We start from the raw sequence: 15,612 nt of genomic DNA, 5'->3' as shown, positions 1-15,612 counted from the left end.
GTGTGTGTGTGTGTGAGTGGGGAGGGGGATATGAGCATGAACTTAGAATTAGGGAGGAGAGTAGGAGTAGGGAATCTGGTAGGTAGAGTTAGAGGGGAAAGAAAATGGTCAAAAAATATACTGTATAAAAATATTTATATATAAATATAAAAGTATATTAATATTTCATTAAACACACTTTTAATAAAAAAGCCCGTCATTAATTACATGAATAAATATTTCAATGCTAACTGAACTACAGAGCAAGACCTTGTCTCAAAACAACCTAAAACTGGACAGTCAAGTGTGATTGTGTCTGAGAATGTTAGGTGATCTTATTTTAGAGAATATAAAAGAACTAAAATACATCATCACATGATACAAAGTCACATGGAGCCATGTAAGCATCAGAGAGTACTTTGCGTGTTGCTCTAGAGGGATAGAAATAGACTTACCTTTTGATACTACTGATGTTGTTGCTTTTTTAATTTTGGCATAATTTTATTACACATTACTCATTAGAAACTTGGACCACTCTGAAGAATATAGAGACAACTTTATATGAAGTAAGCATTTCCTGGGCTGCGTGCAGAGTCATGTATGTTCTGAGAAAATAAGCCCTGTGTACACACAGTTACCGGTAGCACTTGTCTTTATCCTGCTTTTGTAGCCCAATTCTGGCGAACTGGATCCCTTGTATGTGGTGGAAGTCCTCCTGCGCTGTAGCAAGGAAAGCCTGAAGAACTCAGCCACTGAGGCAGCAAAGCCAGCGAAGCCAGACGAGAAAGGAGAGATGCAGGTCCGTGCTGCCCTCTGTACTTTCAGAGCTCTTGGCTGCCGTCGCTGTGTGTGCTCATGCTGAACACACTGCCATGCTTTCTGAATTAGAGGGTTCAAGAGATCTTCTCATCAAAGTCATCTCAAGTCTCAGTAGGGTGGTGTAAGAGCTGTTTAGTTGTTCTTTATCAACTTACAACCAGGGAAATAACGACAAAGAGAACCGAATAATTCCACGCAGATTCGAGTCTCACCTGGATGTGTTACCTTCTCCTTAAGTGCTTTTCCCCCGCATCTCATTCCAGTCCGGCTGGAGCGTGCCTGTTCCTTCCTGGACTCTAACCTTTTTTCACGGGGTATTCATGTGCAATGCTACTACTTACTATGTGCTTAAAAGGTGCCTGGTAATTAGAACACAAACATGAATAAACCGGACTCTGAGCAGAGGGGGTCTTCTGGGTAATGTACCATTCACGTGACTCTTAACATTTGCAGTCTCTATTAAGATTTGGGCTTTGTGGTAAGTAGCTGGTCACAAGGATTGTTTATGCCTGTGAAATACTGTAAGTGCTGCTTGCTTTGATGGATGCACATTTGGAAATGTGGAATTTAATCGTGTTATATTTGTAGGTTGTTCCAGTTTTGGTACATCTCCTGTCTGCCATCAGCACTGTTAGGCTCTACATTCCAAAAGACCTTCGACCTGTGGACAACAGACAGAGTGTCTTAAAATCCATACAGGTATGTATGTCCACGTAGAACCTAGATATAAGTTTTATACAAATAGGATTTATCTAGAGATGACTGAAATGCTTTTAAATGTATTTCAGAAAACACTACAAACACAGAATAGTGAGTCACAGCAGAAGTACAGGTAGATATGTTCTGAGTGCAGCAGCACTGTTTACTACTGAAGGGAGACTCATAAAGCCGCAGCATTAATCGCCACTGTGCTGTGATATCATAAACGTAAGTGTGGGGAAGTTGGCTAAAACTGTCAAATAGCGTTTACTATACCACACCATACAGAGACTATTCGCTAGCATTTGAGAAAACGATAGTAATTAGAGAAGGAATCCTTTAACAAATTTCTTTATTTTCTCTGAGTATTTTCCCTACACGTATGCACACACGCCTGCAGCCTACCCTGGAACTGGAGGGCTGGATGGTTGTGAGTCACCATGGGGCACTAGGAGTTGAATCTTGGTTCTCAGCAACAAATGTTCTTAACTGCTGAACCATCATCTCTAGCCCTTAGGGTGCAAACCAAGTCTGCAGGCTTCCTAAAATGAGTGCTTTTCTTGAGAATTTTTAAAAATGTTTATGGAGATGGTAAGTACTGTTTTAAAAATACTCTTAATATATTAATGATAGTGTACACCAACAGTCTGTTGCAAATTCATTGGAAGGGAAATTAAATACACTGCTCCAATAAAATTTTTTCTAATAATTCAGAATAATGCCACGACTGATACATACTTATCACTTTTCAGTTAGCATAAATCCTGCAGTTGTGTAGGGAAAATGATTAACTTTGTCCTTCAGGAAAAAGTCACCATCTTTTTTTTGTTTAATCTTTAAGTCAGAATGAACTTTTTATTGAGGTAAACCTGCCCCCTGCGTGGCTTGCTTCACTTGCTGAAACATCCTGACATAGTCCATGTTCCAGACAGATGTTAGCTTCAGCAGGAGCTTCCCTTAGGCTCAGGTTTGTCTGCACACATCAGACAGCCAGGTTTCCCTTGATCTTATGAGTCACCTGTTCAGAAGACAGCAAGAGTTGCAGATGAGCCAGAGTCCCTTCACCTGAGGGCTAAAGAGGCCTCTTTTGCTTTCTTACTGTACTTTCTTACTGTACGGTTTTAACTTCAGAGCTAAAACTGTAGCCTGATAGTTGTGGTGCACCCCTTAGACAGAGAAACCTTTAGGGTGGGTGTGGGGGGGTAGTATTTCTTTGTCTTTATACTTAGAACTATATATCTTGATTTCTTAAAAAGAAGGATTGGTCAAGCTCATGAATAAAATTATATGATTTTGCTATGACATACCTTCCCTGTTGAATAGAACAAACCTTTGGTAAATTGCTGGTAATTTAAACTCTTTGCAGTTGTGGTTTTTATTCTTTGGTGAGACTTGGTGGTGGGGGAATATTATTGACCATATTCAAGATAGTAGGGCTCCCTAAGCCCCTCCACCTTTTCTGGGGCCCTGAGGTAGAAACTGAGGAGAGATAGAGATGCACAGTTGGGGTCTGAGTAGGGCCAGGGACTCTGCAGCAGCTGAAAGGGCTCTCTTCATCTCTGTCCTCGCTGGGACGGATGGTCCAAGGCTTCTTACTCCTGGAGACTGTGTGGGCCTTGAGGTCCACCACTATTGTTGTAGCCGTATCTGTTGTCACATAAGGAAGTGAGCTTTACAGAGTTGTCACTGAGAGCAACACCAGCCTGTCACCAAGGATGGAAGAGTGAGCATTACTATACAAATTGCAGAAAACAATCTGGTTCTCATCACAGCCCAGGATGCCCTTTGGTGGCCCTTCAATGCCTGCTTTGCCCCTTCTTGATGTCATCCTACTTGGCAGCATGTCAGATCCACAGCGGACACACTGCAGGCAGGGACACAGAAGACCTTCCAGTGAGCTTCCCTCTCGGTTTGGACTGGCCTTTCCCCAGCTTAGACAGCAGTAGTGGCTGCAGTGATAATAAAAGCTGGCCAGCCCCACAGCTTTCCCGAGGGGCCATCCACAGTCTTCTGAATGGCAGTGGCATGGTTCCTGTCCTGGAGTCCTTCCATGATACTCAGGTTGTCATTGTTGACTTTGGTCATGAGCTCTAAGCAGTTGGTGATACAGAAGGTGTTGCTTACAGGTGAATTGCCATACTGTGGTGGTTTGTACCCATCACATGGGTATGTGTTGGGGCATCAGCAAAAGGGGCAGAAATGATGATAGCTCTTTTCACTCCACGCTTCAAGTGGGTCCTGGCCCACACTATACTAGTGAAGACCCCAGCAGACTCCACAACACACTCAGCACCAGCATCACCTGATCATGTGATCAGAACGTTGTTCCTGGAAGGTGGAGCTAGGCTTCTTTGTGCTGACGACAAGTTTCCCATTCTCAGGCCTTAACTGCCGTGGAATATAGGTAGGACTTATACTGGAGCATGTAGACCAAGTAGTTGAGGTCAGTAAAGGGTCATTGGTAGCAACAGTACCCGTTTTGCCCAAATTGAAGGCAGCCCTATCAGCATGGCAAATTCTCTCACCTTGACCATCAGTGTCCCATCTGAGGGATGAGGCTAGCATTGCGGAAGAAGATGCAGCAGTCTCTGAGACAGTGAAGAACAGAGAGCTGATTTTTACTCTCTTTGCTGCTTTTTCTGAGATAAGATCTCATTGTGTTGTCCAAGTTAGTGTAGTAGTCACGATGCAGAGGCATCCCAAATGCCTCACGCAGTTAATCCATACTACTGTGTTTATCATACTTAGGGTACAACCTAGGGCTAGACACACTGGGTAGGTCCTTGCTATTCCGATTCTACCTGACGTTTAGAGTGCCCAGCACTGACTTCTGTTGGATAGAAGAACCAGCCCCTGGGCCATGACTCCTCTGAAGTCAGGATCTTATCGTGTAACCATGTAACAAAGGTTAGCAAAAGGAGCCTTTTGAAAACGTTTGATTCTGACTCCGTAGGGCCCTGGCTAGAAATGCTCAAATCATGTAAAACTTGAATTTTCCTAAATGATAGGAAATACATTAGATAGTTGCATAAGGTGGCAAGATGTTACACCAACTTAAACATGCAATAATAGTTTTATTAGTAATCATGCCACACCCAACACTAACGGGTTATGCTCCACAATGTTAGATATATTAGAAGACTATAATCAGTGGGCATTAAGTTACAGCATAGCAATTGAAGAGGAATTTTCAGGCTGTAACAGTGTTTATCTATAACTCAAAACGTGGGAGGTTGAAGCAGGAGGGTGTCAAGTTGCATAACTTGTGCAGCAAAGTAATCCCCTAGTTTATCCTGCCCTACTTTCTCCAAAGTGAAACTTCCAAAAACAAATGCCGTGGAAAATTGCTCTCCAGTTGTGGGAAAATATATGTAGAGTCCTTTTTGTGGCCACAGACATAGTAAAAGCAAGCACAGAAGGAAAATGGGTTAGTATAACCTTATTGATGAGTTTTGTGTATTTTATTTCAGGAAGTTCAAAGGCGCTTTCCCGACGGCGTTCCTCTGTTAGATCCGATCGATGATATGGGCATCCAAGATCAAGGACTGAAGAAAGTCATCCAGAAAGTAGAGGCCTTTGAGCATCGCATGTACTCACACCCACTCCACAACGATCCCAATTTGGAAACTGTTTATACACTTTGTGAAAGAAAGGCCCAGGTCTGGTGACTCTTAAGCTTTACCTTTCCTCCCTGTGTGTAAGTTTTCCCTGTGGGTGTGGGTGTGTGTGCACCACACGCATGCCTGGCACTGGAGCAGCAGGCTTGAAGAGGGTGGCAGGTCCCCTAGGAGTGGAGTCCTGCTTGGCTGTAAGGTTCCATGTGTGCAAGAGCAACAAGTCCTTATCACCAAGGCAGCGCTCCAGCTCCTGGAAATCATTTTATAGTAGGCTTCTGTGGAGTTCAGTAAATAGGGTATTTTCTTGACCTGTTTTTTAAGTTTCTGAAGTCTTTTAGATAAACTACAAGTACTGGAGCCTGACACCACTGCTAGTCAGTTAGGATTCGCCAAGAAGCCTAGGGCAGTAGAGTGCAGCCGAGATTCAGGGTAGCGCACGTGTGTAGCCTTGTTAGGAGCCACATGAAGGAGAGATGGTGGGAATTAATAATAGCTTTATTTCAGTCAGTGTGCCTACAGTGTTGTTTCATTGTTATGCTACAAAACAGTCTTTTTTTTTTTTTTTTTTTTTCCGAGACACGGTTTCTCTGTGTAGCCCTGGCTGTCCTGGAGCTCACTTTGTAGACCAGGCTGGCCTCCAACTCAGAAATCCACCTGCCTCTGCCTCCTGAGAGCTGGGATTAAAGGCATGCGCCACCACGTCCAACTACAAAACAGTCTTACACACTGGGCTCTTTTCTAACTTAAGTTTTATGTCTCCTGTAGTTTTTGCCGAAGTATTTGGCTCTGTTTATGTAGGTATTTCAGTCAGAGAAATCCTAGAACAGTTTTTCTTTTCTGAAAGGCCTGATAGTCGTGCTAGTTCACATACAGCAGTCGAGCATTATGACAATTCATCAGTTCATAGCAATAGATTGATATTATTTGCTGAATTAAACTGGGGATCACTCAGGAGCTCTGAGTAATATTGTGTCTGTTTTGTCGCTAGCAGAATGCTGGTTTGATATTGCTACCTTTTGAAGTTGCTTTAAGATTTCAATCCTGACATGGCTATTTGTACAGGGGTTGGATTTAAGACCTGTGCACACTAAGCAGGTGCTCTGCCTTTGAGCTCCTCCTGCCCTCACTGAAGAGCACCGTGAGGGATGGGACTCTCGGAACTCGAGCACACCAGGAACCTGAGTAGACATGACTCTTCCTCGCCTTTCTCGTTTGCCGTCATGGTGCCTTACTATTTAACAGCATACAAAGCTTCGGAGTTTCACATTCCATCTTTTTGATTCCTAAACTTTTCTTTGGGTTTTTTTCCCCCTGTATTTAAATCATCCATTTCAGAATATGATTGCTTTCTTATTCTTATAGAACCATTCTCCTGCCACAGTTAGAAAATAAGTAATATTTACTGATTATCTGATTTATACACTCATTCCCTTAAACCTAAAGGTACACTTATTTTAGTTATTCATTTCTGTATACTAAATATAGGTATATTTTGTATTTTCCACATATTTAACATTTCAGCTAGCGTTTGAGAACAGGTACGCTCTTCTCTCCTGAATTGCATCTAAGTTCCTACAGCACACACACACTAGACTGTCGTGAGATTTTAATGAAGGAGATGGGCAAGATGACCTTAGGAAACTACTTTTATGTGGGTGTTGTTGTTTATCCCACATTACACTATTCAGTTTATTGTTAAACCGTCTTTCCTTTTGTATGCCTTAGATTGCACTAGATATCAAATCTGCAAAGAGAGAACTGAAGAAGGCAAGAACTGTTCTGCAAATGGATGAGCTCAAATGCCGCAAGCGCGTTCTGAGACGGCTGGGCTTTGCTACATCTTCGGATGTCATAGAGATGAAAGGACGGGTGGCTTGTGAAATAAGCAGGTAACATGTCCTTCTGCAGAGACTTTTAAATTATAGTCTAGAGTGTACACGGACAACACTTGTTAGAAAACTGCTGGTAAGAAGGTTTCATCATGCTTCCATTTTAAATACATTTGGACCATGAAGTTGAGAAATTAGAAAAAGGCTCATGGATCCCAGTAATTACCATAGGTATTTCTAGCTAGCCTATTGCTGTATTTTCTATGAAACACGCATTTTCTTGTGTGTCGAGATTCCTATATAATTTGTATTTATTATATTGTAGTTTATATATCCTCTTGTGTTTTTTATACTTTGAAAATGTTCTGCCTTGACACTTAACTCTGATGATCGTAATTCATATATATAAGGAGGACACAAGAGAGTGAGCAAGTTTTACTCAAGTTTGGGGTCCGAGGAAGATACCACAATGGCATCTGATAGGCTGCAGCTTCAATTGGAAACACAGAGTCAGCCCTATTTTGCATCTACAGATTCAGCTCACTTGTAGATAGGCTATGTAGGGCATACGTATGATCCTTTATCTTGATCTGTACCCCGCACAGTATAGTGCAGTTGTTCAGGGAGCATTTCTATGATCTTAGATATAAGCAATGCAGACACGACTACTGGATGTGGAGGTTTAAAGCTCGTTGACACTCCAGGGTGTTGGTTCCCTTGGGATTACTAGGATTTACACCTCAGGGTACTAAAGGACTGCTGTATTTTTCTGAGTTAGCAGTTCAGGAAAGGTTTGGTCACATGGTTCTGGCTCAGGATTCCACCACACATAACCCCACCCCACCCCCACGCACGGATCCTAATTGCAATGAGATAGTCATTAAGTAAAACCCTAGCAGACTCTATAAAGTGAGTTGTATTTGAATAGATAGATCCTTCTCCCTCCCCATCCCCCCCCCTCTTTCCCTTTCTCCCCCTCCGGGTGGGGCGGTTTGGGTGTGTGGCGCATGGAGGCTTGGGACTCTATAGTGAGGTAGAAGTCGTTTTCTGATGATGATGTGTGATCTAGCTTAAGAGAGTCTACTGCACTACATCAGTCTTTTCATTACGTGTGAGTCAGAATTCTCTTAAAGTCAATAGAAAACAACATTCTATCTCTTGCTAGGATAGTAGCAGCTATTCTCCTATAGAACTCCCTCTGTGATTAAAATGTTCTGTACCTTCACTGTTCTATGTGGTCATTAGCCATGTGTAAGGATTTAACACTTGAAATGGTTACTAGAGACTAGAGGACTGCTTCTGTATTGTTTAAATGGAAGTTGTCACATATGCGGGGGTGACTGTGTGGTAATGCAGTGGTCGATGATGCAGGAAAGGACGTACTGTTTTTCTTTCTCAGTGCATCTTTAAAGTACATCAGTTCTTTTTCCATCATGATGAGTGTTTCCTGCCTCAGAAGCTAGTCTGACTCCATCCTCCATTTGAAAGCCATAGGCTGGTGGCCCGCGAGCAGCAGAATTCTTCCTGACAGTGTATGTAGTGGTGGCCGCCATTCTCAGTACACAGAAGATAGTTTGGAAACTTTCTGAAATGTCCTCAGAGAGTCATAGACTTGAGAAGTGGTTTGGTTTGGAGCATTCCTGGGGCAGGCTTGTTGCTGTTTATCTGTGTCAATGCTAGAGACACAGAAGCGACTAGGATGAAGACAACACTTGGTCAACCACGTGCCAGCTCACAGTTACAGATGGCACGAGCTGGATTCCCCGGCCAGAGAAACGAAGAGTCCAAAATTCTAGGTCTAATCTTCCTTTTAATTACATAATTACAAATTATGCATTTAGTTGGCTAGCAAGCCAGATAAAACCTTCTTTTAAGGTAGATTTGATTCTTTTTCTTCAATGTGTGCTATGGCTCAGCTTTCCTACTGTACAGTTGAAAATATTCACCATGATGTAATAGTGATTCATATACTACAGGTACTGTTAAAGGAATAATACCTAGAGTTGAATGATGGATGTAGAAATTAAATTATAGCCTGATTTCATCTCAGAACGATGAATATTGACTTTATCCTGATATTTTTCTATTTATAAAAATAGCAAAGTATCAAAGTACGTCACTTTTTTTCTTTTTTTGCTTTTCGAGACAGGGTTTCTCTGTGTAGCCCTGGCTGTCCTGGAACTCACTCTGTAGACCAGGCTGTCCTCGAACTTAGAAATTCACCTGCCTCTGCCTCCCGAGTCCTGGGATCAAAGGCGTGCACCACCACGCCTGGCTAAAATACTGTCTTGATGATGCAAACGAGGAGCCTAAAATAATAAGCTAGCACTAAGGAAACCTGGACCCACTACACTCCAGACAGCGCGTACTCTGAATGCAGTGGGGTCACAGTGGGCTGCTCCCCACTGCAGATGCACTGAACTCTAGGGCGGGGCTCTTCCAGAGTCAGGTGAAGACCGTGGGTGAGCAGTGCTCGCTCCATTCAGGTTCTCACCTGCCTGGGCCACACTCATGGATCAACAACAGCTGATGTACAGAATGAGTCTTAGGGTGCATTCTGGTTATCATTTCTGATAAAATTGTTTTCTATTTTGATATTAACCACAGAATTCCAAGTGACTAGAAGTTAAGGAATAAAAGAGTTGTTTGCATCCACAAAATAAGCATTGAGAAGTGGCTACTTGAGTGGATGTGTGCATTTGGATATTGTAGAGTGTCTGCTTAGTGGCTGCTATTTACATTTGGCAAGTAGAAAGGCCTAGCAATTCCTGTAAAACTCTTGGTTATACCTGTAGGTCTTTCCTCATGATTAGATAATAATTTTGTTAATAACTACCTGTTAAAGATACATGTTTACATTGTGACCTATGACATGTACTCTCTCCCTAGTGCGGACGAGCTCCTTCTAACGGAGATGATGTTCAATGGGCTTTTCAATGACCTTTCTTCAGAGCAGGCAACCGCACTGTTAAGCTGTTTTGTGTTTCAAGAGAATGTGAGTTAATATAATGTGCTTTATTTATTCATACATCGTTTTGATTAAATCATATAATGGATATTTATTAATAATAAGACTTGTTTCCATGTTTATATGCTACATGATTAAGCCAAAAAGAATATAATAAAAAATTTTGATATGATTTGTGCTTAACATACTAACTTCTATTTTAAAATGTTTCTATTCCCATTTTTTCTGTAACGTTAAAATAATTTTGAATATTACATAAATCTTTTAAATATGAAAATCAATATCCACAAACATTTATTAAGCACCCAGTATTTACAGTGCATAGATCTGGACAGGAGCTGTGTGGGAGAATGAAGAAGTTGGACAGCTGCGTAGAAATACCTGATGCTTCAGTTCTTACTTGAATGAGTAGGAACAGAAAAGGCCTCCCCAATGTGAAATTTAGTTGATGCCCAAGTAAAGATAACAATGCAAACATTCAGAGAGCAGCGCTTCTGCTCAGATCAGGACTGGTGCTGCCCTGAAGATAGAAATGTGATCAGTGACTTGCTCATGAAGGGATACTCTCAATAGCATTTCCTAACATTCGTTCTATATAGTTTTCCTGTGTACCAGTCCTGTTGATAAGCTTTTGTTTCTCAATAATATGGGATGTAGTTCATGATGTCTTGTGTAATGTGTTTACACATATCCACTGAATTGGACCTGAGTCCTGCATACTAATTCTAACTAATCTGTAGCTGCTTCTTAAAATATTGACCTTTTAGCCAGTCCCAAAAGTTCAAGGCCTGAATTCCTAGCACTTATGGGAAACTGAAGGTGAGACGAGAATCTCAGGAAACTTGCAGGACAGCTAGCCTGGCTAACACATTGTCAAGAGAAACACTGTTGCTAACAAGGCAGCAACATGAGGACCTGTGTGACGCTCGAAGGGCCTTGTGTGGCATGCACATAGACACACACACACACACTTATTTTAAATCCTCACAGTCCTGAACACACTTTTTTTATGATGATGTCATTTTTTTAACCAGACACATATTTTCTCTCTTTAACATAGAAGAAACCCAACACAGAATTCAAGTAGCTCTCTTTAAATAGTTACAGTAGTAGATTAAGTTGTTGTCTAATTTAGAGATTAACAAAGTCTACTACTGAGAAAAACAATATTAAAAGTATTGAAAGTCAGACAGGCTTGTGCATGAGCTTTTATAATCCCAGCACTCAAGAGGCAAAGGCAGGTGAACTTTTGAGTTCAGGGCCAGCCTGAGCTATGTAGCAAAACCAGAAAGTATTAAGTCCAATTAAAATTTGAATTATTGTTTGTTTGATTAACATTGAGGAACATAAGATTAGGGACAGTATTTAAGTATTCACCCTACATTTTCACCTTCTACAAACTTTCCTAGTAGCGATCCTCACAAATCAACTGTGATTGAACGATTGATGCTGGGCACACCAGCAGTTACAGTGCTGCTTTCTTCCCTGTTCCATTTGTATCCACAGGAATTGCCTGGGTAGCACACTTTGCAAAGTTAGCAATGTAGTACTTTCTTCTAGAATGTGATAACTAATGATGAGAATACTGATTGTGTGTATGAGAATCGATAGTGATTAGAAATTCCAAATGCTAATGATTGGAATCTTGTAATTTGGTGCAAATGCATAGAAAAACTTTACTTCATTTCAGCAAGCAAATAGCACTTTAAGCTTGAGATTTCATATTTCCTTTTCTTTTTTCTTATCATAGTCTAGTGAGATGCCCAAATTAACAGAGCAGTTAGCTGGACCACTCCGACAAATGCAGGTAAGCTAGTCATTATGAAAGATTCTCACACTCACAGGCTAATTATGGCACTGTTTCATTCCACAGGGTAAATAGAAATAGAAATACATTTGCTCTCAGTTGTGTCTTTTAATTATATTTTATGAACTTTTTGATATTCAGTCTAGTAGCTAAGCATCTACTTTCATTATTGTTACAATGTATGTGCTTTGTAAATGTTCATTTAAACCACTATGACTTAGGCAGTCTGAATTTCTTTTTTTCTTTTTTTTTTTTTTTTTTTTGTTTTTTGAGACAGGGTTTCTCTGTGTAGCCCTGGCCGTCCTGGAACTTACTCTGTAGACCAGGCTGGCCTTGAACTCAGAAATCCTCCTGCTTCTGCCTCCCAACTGCTGGGATTAAAGGCATGCACCACCACGCCTGGCTTTTCTTTTTTTTTTTTTCTTTTTTGACTTTTTTCCTTCCTTAGTATCAGCCATGGTAATTTTTTTTTTTTAATTTCATTTATTTTCCTTTTGTTTTTTTTTTCGAGACAGGGTTTCTCTGTGTAGCCCTGGCTGTCCTGGAACTCACTCTGTAGAGCAGGCTGGCCTCGAACTCAGAAATCCACCTGCTTCTGCCTCCCGAGTGCTGGGTTTAAGGCGTGCACCACCACCGCCTGGCATTTATTTTTCTCTTGTGCATGCGTACAGTTATTTTACCCGAATGTATGTCTACACCACATTGTTCAGGGCCATGGAGGTAAGAAGAGAGTGTCCCATATGGCTCTCCTTGCCCTGGGACTGAAGATGGTTTTAGCCGTTGTGCTTGTACTGGGAGCTGCACCCAGGTGCTCGAGAAAAGCACTCAGTGCTCTTAACCACTGAGTCATGTCTCCAGCCACCATCTTCTTCAACATTAAAAAGTACCATTTAGTTCTAGTGTTTATTAGCTTTACTTTTTAAGAAGAAACTTGAAATATTTAGTTTTATTATGTTCTAATTATGTGTATATGGGGGTGGTGTGTGGGTGTGAGCGCAAGTATCCCCACAGGAGGGCACTGGATTCCCTGCAGCTGGAGTGAGTTACAGTGGTTGGGAACCATGTGATGTGGTCTGAGTCTCTGGAAAAGCCGCATGCTCTTAACTGCCGTGCCATCTGTAGTCCTTAGTTTCTCTTGTAAGACAGTTTCATGTCATTATATGGCTTTCTGAGGTTGTTCAAGAAACAGATTGGTTAGATGCTGCCGTGGGTTTGGGTAAATGTAGTGAGTTGTAGGATTTGTAGTAAATCATGTTACTGGCACAGAGGTTAGCACCCTCTGGGCATGGTCCAGCACTGGGATTGATGCCACCGTGAGTCCTGTGCGTGCTTAGAAGCACAGGATATCCAACCCACAGAAATAACACTGAATATCTATCTCTCCTAAAAGAAAAGTGATTTTGTAGAATCTTGCTTTGAAAATCTAAAGAAGCGGTGGTATGGGAGATATTCAGTAAAGAATGTTAATTCTGTCCTTTATTCTTAAAAGGAATGTGCTAAAAGGATTGCAAAAGTTTCAGCAGAGGCAAAGCTGGAGATTGATGAAGAAACTTACCTAAGCTCATTCAAGCCTCACTTGATGGATGTGGTGTATACCTGGGCAACTGGGGCCACATTTGCCCATATCTGCAAAATGACAGATGTTTTTGAAGGTAAGGCTGTAGTCATCTCACTTTGTACGAAGTAAAGATTTTACCCATCAGGTATGGTGGCAGCATGGCTTGAAGCTTCATCTCTTCAACTGTATTTCCTCTCTGCTCACAAAAAACTGCTGCTCAAGGAATGAGGTCTTTAATAGCTCACAGTAGGTAGCAACAATTGGGTCAGTGTACAACAGGGCTTGTGTTCAGAGGGGCCAAAGCCAATGAAGTAATAGCCCACCATTTTTGTCACCAAGCTTTATATTAAGTAGCAGTGAGACTTGCTACCATATGTGTTCAAGTGTGTGCAATGAGTCCATCTCCAGGAAGTCACGGTGACATGTGACAATAGCAGTGCAAGCAGAGAGTATGCAGAGGAAGGTAGATCTCTTGTGAGTTCAAAGACAGCCTAGTCTACAGAACAAGTTCTAGCCGTGAGGACGACACAAGATAGGATTTATTTGAATTGTTTTTTTTTTGGGGGGGGGGGTATTGGTTGGTTGGTTGGTCCTTTGTTTTAAATACTGGGTCTTGGAAAAAATGGTTTTATGAGTGTGGTACTTGGTGGATAACCTGGGTTTTATCCCCAGCACTCATGTAAAAAGTCAGACAGCAGCAGCACTTGTCAGGGGCCCAGGTGAGCTCCAGGGTTAGTAAAAGACCCTGACTCAAAAAATGCGGTGGGGAATAATTGAAGACACTAGCCATCAGCCCTGGGGTCCATTTGTATAACATCCCTGTCGCTCCTCCCACCTCCTTTCGGTCTCCTGAATGCTGAGGATAAAGGCATGCAGCTCTTGATGCCCCATCCTAGATCTGTTGGTGTTAGCCTACCTGTGTAAAGGCACTCACCACCTCTGTCTCAGCAGTAGCAGTGCTGGCACTGGCCAGGGTTTCCTACTTGAAACGTGTCTTCTGTGACTGCTCTGTTACAAACACTAGTAATAGAAACAGCAAATCTATTTGTTGTCCCGATTTTCCAAGTCTTGGTAATAGTTAATTAGGATCCTATGATTTGCCTCAGTAAGAGGAAGTAAAGTATAGGTGGGCATCACTTAGCCACATTCTCAGTCTCTGGAGGCCTGTGTGGAGGGAGCAGTGGTCCAACTTTCCATTCGAGCCCTTCAGGTGGTTCCCCTTGTCTAGGTTTAAAGACAGATGAGGAAGCAGCTGGGGTTCTTCTTCCCTCTGCCCTATTAGTCATCATCGGCATTTGCTGCCCGCTGGCTAAAATGTACTCCCACATCCATATACCTCGGCAACCCTCCTGGGTAGAAACGCTCTGGCTTCCTTCACCACTTCCTTAGGAGTCGGTGCCCAGCATCATTGCTCTCCTTGTGCGTCTGTTTCAACTCTAGCCCAGCTTCCCATCGGCCGTGCTTCAGGAGAAGAGGCAGCAGTCATCACTGCATGCGCCTTTGCTTTTCCTCTTCAGACAGATCACTGCCTCTGCTGCTGTGACGCCCAAGGTCATCTTCAAGTCTCTGTCCTCCTCCTAAGTCCACATGTCAGTTAGTATCCAGATGCACTAAGAAGCCGTGGGGAAGTCTAAGTGAAGGAATAGTGTATCGCACTGACAATTACTGCTGTTCCTGGGAAGGTTTGACGAATTCTGAGATTGTAGAACATAGTTCTTGGGTTCAACGGGTCCTCAGTGGTTAAGAGGACTCTGCTCTTGTAGAGGACCCAAGGTTCATTCCCACCAACTACATGGGAGCTCATAACTCCCTTTAACTCCAGCTCTAGGGGAACCTGACACATACTTCTGAGTTCCTCGGGCTCCTGTGTGTGTGCATACAGTATTCCCTGGCACTATGCACATACTGTGTCTGCTGTCCTAGTACAGAAACCTCCTAAAATTTCTTTCAGTATTTTTTAGATTTGTTTTGAGTGTATGTGTGTATGTGTGTTACCTGTCCAGAAGTGGGCAGTGTACAGACACACACATACCACACACCACACACACAATCACACTCTTAACCTAATTTTTAATGTTTGTATTTATGGAATATGGAATTGCCCCATCCTGGCATTTTACAGCTTAAATGTGAAATACACACTATAGTCTCATATATTTGGTCTTCAGCTACTTTTGCTCTTTTGTGAGGAGAAAGATGGAGGAAATTGGAGCAGAGGGGATTCAGTTTGGCCCTCCTCTTACCACCTTGATCCATCTAGATAGGGTCATGCTTGTGGGGAAGGAGGAGGCCCTGAGTCCATGTGTAGTCGTCACAGGCACAGCCAGGTCAAGCCT

At 42.2% G+C, this 15,612-nt stretch overlaps 1 protein-coding gene across 1 annotated transcript in view; it reads left to right on the top strand.

The window, feature by feature from the left end:
- The window catches only part of Mtrex (Mtr4 exosome RNA helicase), a 56,635-nt gene that overhangs the window by 38,170 nt on the left and 2,853 nt on the right, over positions 1-15,612 (top strand). Inside the window, exons 19-25 of the mRNA XM_021179787.1 lie at positions 650-778; positions 1,387-1,497; positions 4,968-5,156; positions 6,840-7,003; positions 9,833-9,938; positions 11,662-11,718; positions 13,208-13,370. Coding sequence (XP_021035446.1) covers positions 650-778; positions 1,387-1,497; positions 4,968-5,156; positions 6,840-7,003; positions 9,833-9,938; positions 11,662-11,718; positions 13,208-13,370 — 919 coding nt within the window. The remainder of the gene's footprint in view (positions 1-649; positions 779-1,386; positions 1,498-4,967; positions 5,157-6,839; positions 7,004-9,832; positions 9,939-11,661; positions 11,719-13,207; positions 13,371-15,612) is intronic.

This window comes from Mus caroli, chromosome 13 (assembly GCF_900094665.2).
Source record: "Mus caroli chromosome 13, CAROLI_EIJ_v1.1, whole genome shotgun sequence".
NCBI classification, from domain to species: Eukaryota; Metazoa; Chordata; class Mammalia; order Rodentia; family Muridae; genus Mus; species Mus caroli.
The sequence above is the reverse complement of the archived record's forward strand: the minus strand, read 5'-3'. Positions and strand labels throughout refer to the sequence as shown.